We start from the raw sequence: 15,080 nt of genomic DNA, 5'->3' as shown, positions 1-15,080 counted from the left end.
CCAGTTTTGCATAACCAACAGTTATATTAATACAAGTTTTACCTTTGTGATTTCCTTGTATCTAAGCTTTTGCAAATTGCCCCCTTATTTCAGTTCTTTTGAGATTTAAGCCAATCAGTGCGAACTCCAAGGTAACTTCACATGTGTTAGCTCAATGTTAACTATATGACACACATGAACAAATGCCCTCTAGTGGTCAAAATGCATTCAGATTAGAGGCTGCCTTCAAGGTCTAAGAAATTAGCATTTGAGCCTCCTAGGTTTAGCTTTCAACTAAGAATACCAAGAAAACAAAGCAAAATTGGTGATAAAAGTAAATTGGAAAGTTAATTCAAACAGTCACAGGCTGTGTGTATACGGATATGCCTCTGAAGACAAGTGTAAATCACCTGTAGTATCAACTCTAGCAAGTCCCATAAAGTTGCGGCTATACAGGCAATATTTCAAAGTGTTATCCTAAAGTCAAAGTAGAAGCGTAAGGACTTACCACACTTCACCAAAGCCTACACAGCATGAATGCAAGCAGTGGTAATCCCGTTATCCATAAACCTTCAGTGTGAAATGGACGTTTGGCTTCACTGCTACTGATTTTAACAGCGTACACTTCCAGCTAACGGTGTGCGTGTAGCCTCACTTTTGTGCCGAACAGAGTGAATCTGCAACGGTATCCTCCAGACAGCACGGACTCTATGCTCCGCCCAAATATCAGAAAAACAGCAAAACAAGGTAGCGGTCCGAGAAAATAAATCACCAAAATAAGATCAAGCCAGGAGAGGGATCTCAGTTAAAACGTCTATTTTATTGTGGAATTGCATTTAAAAATCCAAAAGATACAGCAGACAGGTACTGCAGCCGACCCGTTTCCTGCCTCAAGGTCACTTCATCAGAGCTAACAAAACAGGTGTATCTACCTGCTATAAATTACAAAAGGAGGTGTTGGTCTTAACCAATAATATTGCATCTTAGAGATACATCAGACATTCAACATACTTAGGCACCACCTTATCGTATATTTATATAATAATATGTCAAAAAACATTGATACATAGTATAGTAAAACTACATTTAGATACACTAAAAACATCTTTGAACTGATATAGGAGTCAAACTTGCTACCTCAGTTGATACATAAATAACGGCCTAATGTATCCGTAGAAGACTATTATGTACATATTCCCTAAGCAGAGATTCTCAGAGTAAAGGAAAAATTAAATCAATTAGGAGCAATAATATTTGTTATCTTTGTAGAGGCAAATAATTACTTAAATCGTGTATATAAAGTTAGATACCATAAAAAACAGAATAGATACCAAAAATAAAGATGATCTTCCCAATTGATAAATATCTTTCATAAAAATTCACATTAATGACTTAAGAATCTCATACATCATAAGGATACTGATAGTACCAAAGGTATCATGATAAATAATCGTCAGACATAGTGCCACACAATTAACTTCTGTCTATAAAGAGCTTAACATCACTTATTTTATTAATGCCCGTCTGAAGTGTGTATATCCAATATACTTCTCTCCTGCTTAATTTCATAAACCTATCTCCACCCCTGACATTTAGTTCTCACATGTTCAATGCCTTGAAAGCTAAACTTTTCAAAATTATTGTTATGTTTTGAGAAATGCTTAACCACTGGTGTTCTTTGTTATCTTATCACCTATAGTTTCAGATCTGCATGACACAAAATTACACTGTGTAGAAATTGCTTTGTAAATCTATATATAAATAACAATAAAGGTAACCTGAGGTTTACATATAATTCCTCTAGGGTGAATATGCCTTACTTGGATGTCCTTCTAAGTCATTGTAATGATGATATTTACCCAGAAGTCTGTAGGAAAGAAATAACGGGCAATACTATACTGAGATCAGATTTCCCACACCCCTATCATCTTAAAAGAGGAATCCCTTGTGGTGGTAATTAGTACCAGAATATTAAACCAAAGGGGTTGTCCACTTTTTAAAATTATTTTATTGGAAGACAAATAATATAGGTATGAAGATTAACAATTATCTATAGACTACAAAATATAAAACAAGTCTCAAGAAATACCAAGAGCTACAAACATAAAGATACAGTCCAAATTATATGGGGCAACTCTATTTTAAACAAACCCAGATTAAGCAATATTAACTAAACATAGTGAACAAGAGAATTTATCCCAAAGTAAAATGTATACGAATGCTAATATACTCAGCCAGTTCAGTCCTCCAATGCTCTCTCTCTCTCAGTTGCTTCCAGGAGGTGAGGAAGATAAAAAGTGTGTATACTAACTGTTGGCTCCCATTGTATACTTAATTCATTTAAGGTGTGTCCTACCATACACCAATCAAAAGGCTATATGGGAGTGTCCTTCTTAGACAAAGACTAGGCCAGAGGCCTAGTCTATATTTTAAAATATGTTTGTAAATTAAAGAATTAACCACTTGAACACTCTAGGGATAAATTCTCTGGTTTTATGACACCACATCCCTAAGGGACAATGTGTTAGACTGACATGAAACTGCACTAATTTAAATAGCTATTGGCAACGTGCAAATGAATTGACAAACCGTCTATAATCCTAACCTGTTGAAAAGTCTATCTGAACAAGTTGCTAGATTTGATAGGAATAATCTGCTTTTGGATATCACCAGAAGTGATACAACAAGAGGAAGTATCAATTTCATCACAAAATATAGTAAACAATTCAGTGACATATGTGATATAAAAAGAAGGCTGCCAATATTAGGGAGTGATAGAGATTTACAAACAATTTCTACACAGTGTCATTTTGTGTCATGCAGATCTGAAACTATAGGTGATAAGATAACAAAGAACTTTGCAATAGGTACTTCTGTGGCTTAAGTTATCAATAAGAATTGACTATCCATGAAGGCAGTTTTTATAGATGTGGAGGGAGACCTTGTAAAAGCTGGAATTGTGCAGAAGTTGGTGAGAGCTTTACTTCAACAAATACAGGGAAGACTTACAAGATTAGAGATAGAATTACCTGTTATTCTACATACGTTATCTATCTCATCACCTGTAAACTGTGTAAGTTTCGATAAGTGGGACTTCTAGGCTTCTCAAAGATAGAATCAGAGAACACTTATTGTCGTTAGAAGCTGAAACCCCTAAATCACGAGAGGCTATGCATTTCTCAAAACATACCAATAATTCTGAAAATTTTAGCTTTCAAGGCATTGAACATGTGAGAACTAATGTCAGGGGTGGAGATAGGTAGACATGTGCATGGCGAAAAAATTTGGTTCGGTTCGGATCGATTTGGATTTATTCGAATTTCAGTTCGGATCGATTCGAATTCGGAAAAATTTGAATAAATTCGGTTCGAATTTGTTTCGGATTCGAATAAATTCGGCTGGATTCGGTTCGGAAATTCGGAATTTCGGTAAGTGTTAGGTGGGATTAGACTAGTATTATGTACTAAATTCGTCTGGATTCGGTTCGGTTCAGAATTTTGGTAAGTGTTAGGTGGGATTAGACTTATACTGTACAATACAAGTGTAATCCATGGCCATCCGAATAAATCCGAAGTAATTCGGATTTATTCAGTAAATTCGGCAGTATTTTAATTCGGAAATTCGGTTCGATCCGAATCACTGAATTTTCCGAATTTCCGAATCGATCCAAAACTAATCGCACATATCTAGAGAAAGGTTTATGAAATTAAGCAGGAGAGAAATATATTGGATATACACACTTCAGACAGGCTCACCCATGGGAATTAATAAAATAAGTGATGTTTAGCTCTTTATAGACAGAAGTTAATTGTGTGGCACTATGTCTGACGATTATTTATCATGATACCTTTGGTACTATCAGTATCCTTATGATGTATGAGGTTCTTATTTCATTAATGTGAATTTTTATGAAAAATATTTATCAGTTGGGAAGATTATCTTTATTTTCAGTATTTTTTCTGATTTGAATGGCATTTAACTTTATATACATGATTTAAGTTATTAAATAGTTAGTTAGTTAATTAGTTATAAAATAGTTATTATTTGCCTCTACAAAGATAACAAATATTATTGCTCCTATTTGATTTAATTTTTCCTTTACTCTGAGAATCTCGGCCTAGGAAATATGTACATAATAGTCTTCTACGGATACATTAGGCCGTTATTTATGTATCAACTGAGGTAGCAAGTTTGACTCCTAACTCATTTCAAAGATGTTTTTAGTGTATCTAAATGTAGTTTTAGTATACTATGTATCAATGTTTTTTGACATATTATTATATAAATATACGATAAGGTGGTGCCTAAGTATGTTGAATGTCTGATGTATCTCTAAGATGCAATATTATTGGTTAAGACCGACACCTCCTTTTGTAATTTATAGCAGGTAGATACGCCTGTTTTGTTTGCTCTGATGAAGTGACCTTGAGGCAGGAAATGCGTCGGCTGCAGTACCTGTCTGCTGTATCCTTTGGATTTTTAAATGCAATACCCAATAAAATGGACTTTTTAACTGAGATCCCTCTTCTGGCTTGATCTTATTTTAGCAATTTATTTTTTGCTAAATTGGAAAGTTGTTTAAAATAACATGCCCTATCTGAAGCTTTAAAGTTTATTTTGGACTTGACTGTCCCTTTAACAAACTCTTTATGTTTTTTTTATCATTTACTCAGTTTGGGCAAGGTCTTAAAGGGACATTTTTTCATTCAAGATTCAGATAGAGAGTACACATTTTTTAAAACTTTCCAATTTACTTCTACTTTAAAATTAACTTTGTTCTCTTGCTTCTTTGTTGAAGAGCATACCTCAGTAGCTCCATAACATGCAAATGCTTGGAATACTGTATTGCAGCTGTTTTGCGATAATGCTTTTAAAGCAGGGGTATCAAGCTCATTGTATCCGGGGGCCACTGGTCAAGTGTTCTTCACCCATGGCGGCCACTTGAACTGAGTAAGTGCTCCGGAACTGGATATACTAGGAACTGGAAGTGACATTTACCCAAGTAGTAGTGAATGGTGGGAGTTGGAGCCCACAATATACACAGTTGTCTATATTTATCTGAAGGGATCATTCTGGAACTGTATTACAATGTAAAAAGGAACATTTAACCAAGCAGTGTATGGTGGGAGTGTATATCGAACATCAACTAGTTACACCTCTTAGAACCTTTAAAAAAAAAAAAAATTGACAGCCCAAATTATTTTTTTTCTTTTGTGATTCAGATAGAGCAGAATTTTTAAGAAACTTTCTAATTTACTCCTATTATCACATTTTCTTCATTCTCCTGGTATCTTTATTTGAAAAACAAGAATGTAAGTTTAGATGCCGGCCCATTTTTGGTGAACAACCTGGGTTGTCCTTGCTGATTGGACATCACCAATAAACAAGTGCGGCCCAGGGTCTAAACCAAAAATTGTCTGGCTCCTTAGCTTAGATGTTTTCTTTTTCAAATAAAGATAGCAAGAGAATGAAGAAAAATTGATAATAGGAGTAAATTAGAAAGTTGCTTAAATTTGCTGCTCTATCTGAATCACGAAAGAAAACATTTGGGTTCAGTGTCCCTTTAATGGTTTACCTATTAAACAAAGGAGGGCCAGATGAAACTATCTTGAGGGTCGAATATGGTCCCAGGGCCTGTACTTTGAGATCACTGTTTTAAAGGAACATGAAACCCCAAATTTTTCAATCATGATTCAGATAGAGAATAAAAAAATGTTTAAAAAAATTCAGTTTACTTCTATTATCAGATTTGCTTTGTTCTTATCTTATTCTTTGTTGAAGAGATATCTATGTAGGTAGCGTGCACATATCTGTAGCCCTGCATGACAGGAAATAGTGCTGCCATCTAGTGGCCTTGCTAATGTATAACATTGTTGCAAAACTGCTGCATATAGTGCTGAAGACAAATACACACTCCTGAACTTGTCTTACTGCTTTTTAACAAAGGATAAAAAAATAAGAAAAAATGATAATAAAAGTCAATAGTAAAGTTGTATAAAATTGTATGTTCTGTCGAATCATGAAAGAAACATTTTGGCTTTGAAGGGACATTAAACCCCAAATTTTTCTTTGATGATTAAGATAGAAAATGCAGTTTTAAACAACTTTCTAATGTACTTCCATTATCTAATTGGCTTCATTAGTTAGATATCACTTGTTGAAGAAATTGCACTGCACATGGGCGAGCCAATCAAAAAAGGCATCTATGAGCTGCCACCAATCAGCAGCTACAGAGCCTATCTAGATATGCTTTTAAACAAAGGATATCAAGAGAATGAAGCAAATTAAATAATAGAAGTAAATTAGAAAGTTGTTTAAAATTGCATTCTCTATCTAAATCATGAAAGAAAGAATTTGGGTTTCATGTCCCTTTAATGTTCCTTTAACAACGTTATATACTTTCGAACACTAGATGGCAGCAGTGTTTCAAAGGACCATCTTTTGTATCAGTAAAATGCATCTTAATATATGTTAAAGGGACATGCCACCCACATTTTTTCTTTTATGATTTAGAAAGAGAATGCAATTTTAAACATCTTTCTAATTTACTTATATTATCTAATTTGTTTTATTCTCTTGATATTCTTTGACGAAAAGCATATCTAGATATGCTCACTAGCTGCTGATTGGTTGCTGCACATAGAAGCCTCGTGTGATTGGCTCACCATGTGCATTGCTTTTTCTTCAACTAAGGATATCTAAAAAATGAAGCAAAATAAATAATGGAAGTAAATTGTAATGTTGTTTAAATTTCTATTCTCTATCTGAATCATGAAAGAAAGATTTTGGGTTTAGTGGCCCTTTAAGCAAATGAAAATATGTACACTGCATATATAATAATCTCTGGTATTTAAAGGGACAGTCTACACAAACATTGTTTTTGATAAAAAGATAGATAACGCCTTTACTACCCATTCCCCAGCTTTGCACAACCAACATTTTTATATTAATATACTTTATAACCTCTAAGTTTGCTTGTTTCTAAGCCACTACAGACAGCCTCTTATCACATGGTTTTTATTAGCTTTTCACAACAGGAGACTGCTAGTTCATGTAAGCCATATAGATAATATTGTGTTAACGCCCCAGAAGTTATTTAAGAGTTAGCACAACACAATACCAAATTCAAGTCAATTGATAATAAATAAAAAGTCATGTGATCAGGGGGCAGTCTGCAGAGGCTTAAATAAAAGGTAATCACAGAGGTAAAAAGTATATTAATATAACTGTGTTTGTTGTGCAAAACTGGGTAATGGTTAATAAAGGGATTATCTATCTTTCAAAACAATAAACATTCTATTGTAGACCGTCCCTTTAAACAAACACCAATACAAAATACAAAATTAGACTGACAGTAAAAAAATTACTGACTGAGATGATCAAATCTATAGTGCTGTTTGTCGCTGTTTGTCATTTATTAATAATAGATCACTGGGACTTTAAAGCCAGAGTTTTCTATCAAACTTTAAAAAGCAAGGAAATTCCTAATTAAGGACTTGATTACAAGTGGTGCACAAAAAAAATGGCTTATCGTAGCTCTTTGCACACAGCGGAAGTTGATGAATTTCTACAGGACATTAAAGTAATTTTTTAATATAAGTGTAATATATATATTGTATATCAGCTATTAATAACTTGATTCTTCCTACATTATAACTGTTTTAAACATATAAAACTCATTTAAATAGCAAACGTTGCATTGTTCACATACACCTTAAAAATTAGCTTGAGTATATTTATTGTAACTCATTTGTTGTGGCCCCTTAGGGATAAATATAAACAAGCTCCTGTGCTGATAAGGCAAAGAATGTGCAGAGAGCTGCATTTAAAAAAGTGCCAAATTGATGTTATATAGGAACCCCACAACCCAATTGAATGCATTAATCACCCCTTTAAATTGTAGCTTTCCAGTCCCAGCTGCTGCAGCCCACCGGGAAATCTCCTGGTATCCTGATAGGCCAATCCGGTCTTGGTTGCTTTGTCAGTTTTTTTTAAACCTTCACTAAAGCCTAAATGAAGAATGAAGAAAATACACAATTTAAAGTTACATTACCGAAGATATGTGCAAACAAGTTTTATAAATTGTATTTTTTTGCTACAGGGGATTACATTTTGAAATTAATGGACCTTTTATTTAATGTACTGTTTACACTTCATTTTGTAACTCTGACAATTAATTCTCAACTGATACACATAGATAAAAATACATGATAACCACTGGTTGCTTTATGTATTTTGCCCAAAGAACATATATTTTTTATTGAAAACTATTTTTATTGTTTTTTCAAACAATAAAACTATACATTCAAACATTAATAACAATTGAAAATATAATAATAAAATATAACATAACAATAAAGAAGTTTAGTTTCCTCTATGTTCATAATTAATTAATTTATTTATTTTATTCAAGGTGCAGATATCATAAAGGGTGATGGCATCTATTCCAAATTCTTCTTCACTTTCATTGAAAATGGCAGATATAGCTTAAAAGTACGGGTTGAAAACAAAGAAAATAACAGCAAATTAGCTGCCCCATCCAATCGTGCTTTATACGTACCCGGCTATGTGGCAAATGGTAAGATATTTATGGAAATCATCAAATAAATATATTTTCATATTAGACATGTGCACAGGCAAAAAAAATAATTTCCCCAAATTTGTTGACCGTATTTTGGTATTTATTTCATTTTAAACTAAACGAATACTGAATATTAGCTATAACATTGCTTTTCTTTAAAAAAAAATTAAATCTTCTAAAGCTACAGGTGAAAAACTATTCTTTTTTACAGAGCCTTGGGCACACTAAACGGAGGCTTAACGCGGTGGATCCCAAAAAATCCTTTAGTGCAAACCTATTTTAGTGCACGCCTCCTTTTGTGCGTCTGGGGCTCTTTGAAGAAGAGGAGTGGGTTAGCGCGGCTCTCCAGCACACTAAAAGTATTTTAACTATTTAAAGGAAGCACATTCATTTTGTAACATATGTGAATTTGTTAACGAAAAAGCGATATTAATTTTTCTAATAGATGAATATCTGAACGAATTAAATCCAAAGAAAATGAATGAATACTGATGAAATTTATCAATAGTCACTCTTTTTGTTTGAATTTAGGGACGCAATAGTTCAGACATTTGTTTTGTGGAAAGTCAATCAATATCCCGAATATCACAGTGGTATTATGTAGACTAGGCTATCTAGGTATGTGCCTAGGGATGCACGATTGAGGGCAGCATATTGTGAGGAATAGTTTTATGACATCATGCCTATCCACTCCTATGCTCACCTAATATTTTATTTATTAATTGTATTAAATATCAGTGATCCCCTATTGTCTAGTGTAGGTTCATGGGCCATTCTTTTATCCCTTCCTGTGGGTTAAGAAACATAGATGAGGCACCTTTGGAGAGAGTGTAAGAATGTAGATTTCCTACAACACAAAAACTAAATACAACAATGATCTCATTACAACTGTCTTGGCATGCAGTGTCTGCTTAACCTTATACATATTGATTATCCTAACTGACGGAATAATCTAGATTTTATTAAAGAGCCAGAGACAAGTATTTTGCTAAAATCGTTTCCTTTACTGCCCAGACAGCATTTTAATGAAAAGTATAAATTACAGAAAAAACAAACACCTAGATTACGAGTTTTGCGCTAAACAGGGTGCAAAATGAACGCAACAAAAGTTGCGTTTTTTCACTCTCCATAGCGCTGCCATTACGAGTTTCTGAAAAGACTCCTTGTGCGATATGGTTGCATTAAGTTCCATACCGCACAAAATCAAAGGGCTGCTTTGACGTGCTCGTGCACACTTTCCCCCATAGACATCAATGGAGAGAGAGTGTTAGAAAAAAAACACCTGAAGTGCGTTATGAAAAATCTCCGTAATGCAACCCCATTGATGTCTATGGGCAAAAAAAAGTAACATTTAAACCTAACACCCTAACATAAACCCAGAGTCTAAACACCCCTAATCTGCCGCCCCCAACATCGCCAACACCTAAATAAAATTATTAACCCCTAATCCGCCGCCCACGACATCGTCCACACTAATAAAAGTTATTAACCCCTATTCTGCCGCTCCCGACATTGCCGACACCTAAATAAAGTTATTAACCCCTATTCTGCTGCTCCCCGAAATCACTGCCACTATAATAAAGCTATTAACCCCTAATCCCCCACTCCCCGACATCGCTGCCACTATAATAAAATTATTTACCCCTAAACCTCCGGCCTTTCACATCTCCGCCACTAAATAAACCTATTAACCCTTAAATTGCCAGCCCCCCAAATCGCAAAACACTAAATTAAACTATTAACCCCTAAACCTAACACCCCCCTAACGTTAAATTAAAATTACAATATAACTCTATTTAAATAAATAAAAACTTACCTGTGAAATAAAAATAAACCTAACATTAAACTATAAATTAACCTAACATAACTAATCTAATAAAATAAAAAATACTACCAAATAAAATATCTAAATTACAAATTTAAAAAAACCTAACACTAAGAAAAAAAATTAAAAAATCTAAATTAGAACTAAAAAAAACAAATCCTATGAAAAATTTTAAAAAATCTAAGTTTACCAAAAATAATTAACACTAAAATCACGAAAAATAAAAAAAATTACAAAAAATAATAAACGAAATTTAAAAACTAAAAACAATTACACCTAATCTAATAGCCCTATAAAAATAAAAAAGCCCCCCAAAATAAACCCCCCTAGGCTACAGTAAACTACCAATAGCCCTTAAAAGAGCCTTTTGTAGGGCATTGCCCTAAAGAAATCAGCTCTTTTACCTGTAAAAAAAAATACAGTAAAACCCACCATCCACCCAACCCCCCAAAATAAAAAACCTAACTCTAAAAAAAACTAAGCTACCCATTGCCCCTAAAGGGGCATTTATATGGGCATTGCCCTTAAAATGGCATTTAGCTCTTTTGCATTGCCCTTAAAATGGCATTTAGCTATTTTGCATTGCCCTTAAAAGGGTATTTAGCTCTCTTTGAAAGCCCAAAGCCCTAATCTAAAAAAAAAACACCAAAAAAACCTAACACGTCACTAACCCCAGAAGATCTACTCATGGTTTCTGAGGCCTGGACATCCATCTCCATCTAGGCGTTGTGGTCTTCACCCAGGTGGCGAGGTCTTCATCCATCCCGGGGGCATCTTCTGTCTTCATCCCGGTGGCGCGGAACAGAGCCATCCTGGAAGCCGAAGACATCCTGCGCGGAGTGTCCTCTTCATATGGTTGCCGCCTTACACTTAAGTTGAATGCAAGGTAGCCGTTTCAAAATGGCGTACCTTGCATTCCTATTGGCTGATTTGACACTGATTGATACTGAAATCCTATTGGCTGATTTGAATAATTTCATAATTATTGAATAATTGAATCATTTATATTATAAATAATAGTATATTATTAATAATTGAATAATTTCAGAAGGCGATATGGATTGTGTCGGAATATGCTGTAACGCAAGCTTTTTAGCCTCACCGCACAACCTGTAATACCGGCAGTATAAAAATCCCACGCAAAAACATAATTTATTTGAGTGCGGGATTGAAGTTGCGTTACAGGCTAAAATGCTTGCGATATAGCTATACAGACACAACTCCCAATAGCGGCGTTACTGTTTTACACTGAAATTGCCATTTTTTCAGAGTTAAAAGCCGCAACGCAAAACTTCTAGGTGAAAGAAAACAATGAAAATAACATAGAAACCAATAAGAAAAAAGCTTGAGAGGTCAGCAAAAGAAATGACCAATCAGAGAAGTCCAAATATCAGTAAAGTGACCAGTAAGTAGCTACTTCTCCTCTTTGATCTTTGATGTGAAAAACACCAAACACATTTAGAGAAAGAAATAACAAAAGTCCCAAGAACATGAGGCTGAAAAACATTAACAGGAAAACTGAAATAGATGATTGATTGAAGAACAATAATCTTCTTTAACTCGAGGAACTAGGAAACTTGTTTGAAGAAGGATTAGGTCAATCTGGAAAGTTCATTAGTATCATGAAGTAGTAGAGTTAGACACTGAAAGACAATACATACATATTAATAAATCAGATATAAATTATTTTAAAAACACAGGGAGGGAAAAAATATTTTATTTAATAGGGGGAAAATACTCGTCTCTGTCTCTTTAATAAAATCTAGATTATTCCGTCACAGAATTAGGATAATCTGAATTTTATTGCAAGGACAGAGACTCCTATTTTGTTAGTTTAAAGTAGAAATGTTAAGATACTAGATGACGAGGAATAGAATGAATAAAAATGTTATCTACACCAGCTTGAATCATAACCTATTTTACCCATCTACTGATGGTAGGAGAAGATCTAAAAGGTAAGGTTCAACGTTCATATTCTTTAAGACAAAGGATGTTCAGAAAAATAAGGATAGAAAATAGAAGAGGATAGTGTCTTAGTTCTACAAGGAAAAAAATTACTCCTTGAGGAAAAAATCCCTTAGGGGGGAATTATCAAAGTGCGAGCGGACATGATCTGCTGTAGTGGATCATGTCCGCCGCTGTCGGAATTTATCCTTGCACAAGCATTCCTTGTAAAATGATTGTGCAATGCCACCCCCTGCACATTTGCGGCCAATCGGCTGCTAGCAGGGGGTGTCAGTCAACCTGATCGTATCCGATCGGGCTGATTGCTGTTCGCCGCCTCTGAGGTAGCCTACGAGTTAAGAAGAAGTGGTCTCAGAACCGCTGCTTCTTAGCTTATGTTTCCTGCGAGCCTGAAGGATCGCGTGGAAACAGATACATTTGACTCAATACGGGGCTTGATAAGTTGGCCCCTTAGAGTTATAATTGATTGCTTTAACATCTGGCACACATTTACAAGATAAAAGGCACAATAAAGTAATTAATTTAACAGTGGACTGTTTAAGAGAAAGATGTTCATTATTAGGCCAAGAGTTAAAAAGAGAAATGACTAAATCTACGTTCCAAAAGAAAGAATACTAATAGATTAAAAGTCTGCAAATGGTAGGATTTTGACCTATAGGAACATTATGAAGTAATTCATGTCCAGCAGAAATAGCTGATCTAGCAATATTAATAGACCTGTATGCCAATCCAGCTTGGGAAGCGAAGACACAAAATGTATAACTTCCCTCAAAGGTGCTGCAATAGGATCTAGGTGTCTAATACTGCACCAGCTAGACCATTTAGACCTGGAGGATAAATAACAAGAGTCTTGAAGGAAGAGTGTAGCTTCCTCTGATAATCCTTAACCAGACCAGGAACCCCTGAAACTATCCATGCTATAAGATGTAATTTGTCTTGAAGAGTGGGGTTGACCGGATAGATCTGTGATGAGCTCTGATTAAGTTGGTAATAGAATTAGATGAAGAAAGGACATTTCTAGAAGAAGAGGATACCATACCTGAGTTTGCCAAAAGGGAGTTATTATCAGGAGGGAGATTTATTGACTTTTCACAAAAAGAAGAGTTCGAAGAGGGAAGGAGGGAAGGCATAAGATCCTACATTTGGCTACTGTTGCAGAAAAGCATTTATGGCCAGAGCCTGAGGATCCAGTCTTCAACTGAAGTAAGAGAAAATGTTATGATGCAGTCTGGAAGCAAAAAGGTCTATTGAAAACGGATCTTGTAAAGGTTGAATTATTTGAAAAATTAAGGAATTCAACTTCCAGTTGCTGAAATCTCGTAAATTATCCAAGCCCAAACTACATAAACGTATTGATAATTTAGGAGAAGCTTATACTGGCCTATCAGGACCTCTTCTAATATTAGCATTTGAATTACCAATAAACTTTAATAAATTAGAGTCAATATTAGGAGTTAAATGGGTATTGTTTGGTAGTTCAGGGTGAGGCCATGCCACTTTTAAATCTGTGATCATGTTGCTGATATAAGAATCTTTTGGAGAGGGTACTAGTTCTATAGCAATCTTTTCTATAAGATTGGAAATCTCTTTGTTTCAAAGAATTTGATTTTCTTGAGATAATTTTATTGGGGTAGGGAAAGAATTTTGGAAAGGCGGTTATATGAAATCTTAAGGAAGGCCAGATACAGCTTGAAGAACCTATGGATCTGTAGTTATTTGTTTGCCATTCTGTTAGAAATAACATGTCTACCCCCTATTTTTTGAGGCGAAAAATCTGTGAAAAGAGAGGTGAGTGAACCTACCTTGGAAGAGTCTCCTGGGAGTCCTGAAGCTGAATGTTCTATTGACTGACATCCTTGGTCTTGATGGAAAAAAGCTTGAATGGGAGGTTGAAGAGGGGACAAAGTTATTGAAGTGAGACCTAGAGATGTTTGAATTGCGGCTGGAAAAGCGGTCCCTTCCAGCCCTGTTGAAAATCCTTTGAGGCTTAGGAGACTGGTAGAAAATGTTTCTCTTGTTTGTCTTAATTTTATTAAGAAAATTTTAAGTATTAACATAAGAGCTTAGTTGCTGAAGACCAGCATCACCAAATAATAAACCCTCAGCTATCCTCAGTAGATGCAAAATCTGTAATCTTAAAATCTATACATCTAAGAATTAATCTTCTTCCTTGGGTGGCAATAGAAGTGTTAGTGTCTTCTAAGAGGTAAACAGTTCTGTGGATCCATTCCCTTGTAGTATAAGGATCCAACATAGAATTGTTAGAAATTGCTTCTTCTGACAGCTCAAAGAGCTTTGTAACTGGGCCTAAAGTATCTAGAAGGTTATCTTGACAAGATTTTAAAAACCTATCAGGACCTCTTCTAATATTAGCATTTTTATTACCAATAAACTTTAATAAATTAGAGTCAGTGGGCTCCATGTACTAAGAGGCGGGCGGACAGTTTCTTAACTCGCGATGCTGTCCGCCCGCCTCCGCTACACACGGGCAGAGGATCTATTGATCCGCTTGCCCGTATGTATCATTACACACTCAGCGGAGTGTGTAATGCCCGCCCCTTCAGTCGCGCGACCAATCACGCGACTGAAGGGGCTGTCAATCACCGAGAGCGAGCGAGCTCTCATTGATTTTGCTTCGCCACCTAAGAGGTGGCGTAGGGTGTAGGAAGCAGCGGTCTAATGACCGCTGCTTCTTACATTGCGGGAAGCAGGCTCGCATATGCGAACCTG

At 35.3% G+C, this 15,080-nt stretch overlaps 1 protein-coding gene across 1 annotated transcript in view; it reads left to right on the top strand.

Moving 5' to 3' along the window:
• The window catches only part of LOC128640679 (calcium-activated chloride channel regulator 3A-1-like), a 46,235-nt gene that overhangs the window by 21,533 nt on the left and 9,622 nt on the right, over positions 1-15,080 (top strand). The window contains exon 11 of the mRNA XM_053693109.1: positions 8,393-8,557. Coding sequence (XP_053549084.1) covers positions 8,393-8,557 — 165 coding nt within the window. The remainder of the gene's footprint in view (positions 1-8,392; positions 8,558-15,080) is intronic.

Source organism: Bombina bombina, chromosome 10, assembly GCF_027579735.1.
Source record: "Bombina bombina isolate aBomBom1 chromosome 10, aBomBom1.pri, whole genome shotgun sequence".
Taxonomy (NCBI): Eukaryota; Metazoa; Chordata; class Amphibia; order Anura; family Bombinatoridae; genus Bombina; species Bombina bombina.
Note: the sequence above shows the minus strand (reverse complement) of the source record. Positions and strands in the feature narration are given on the sequence as shown.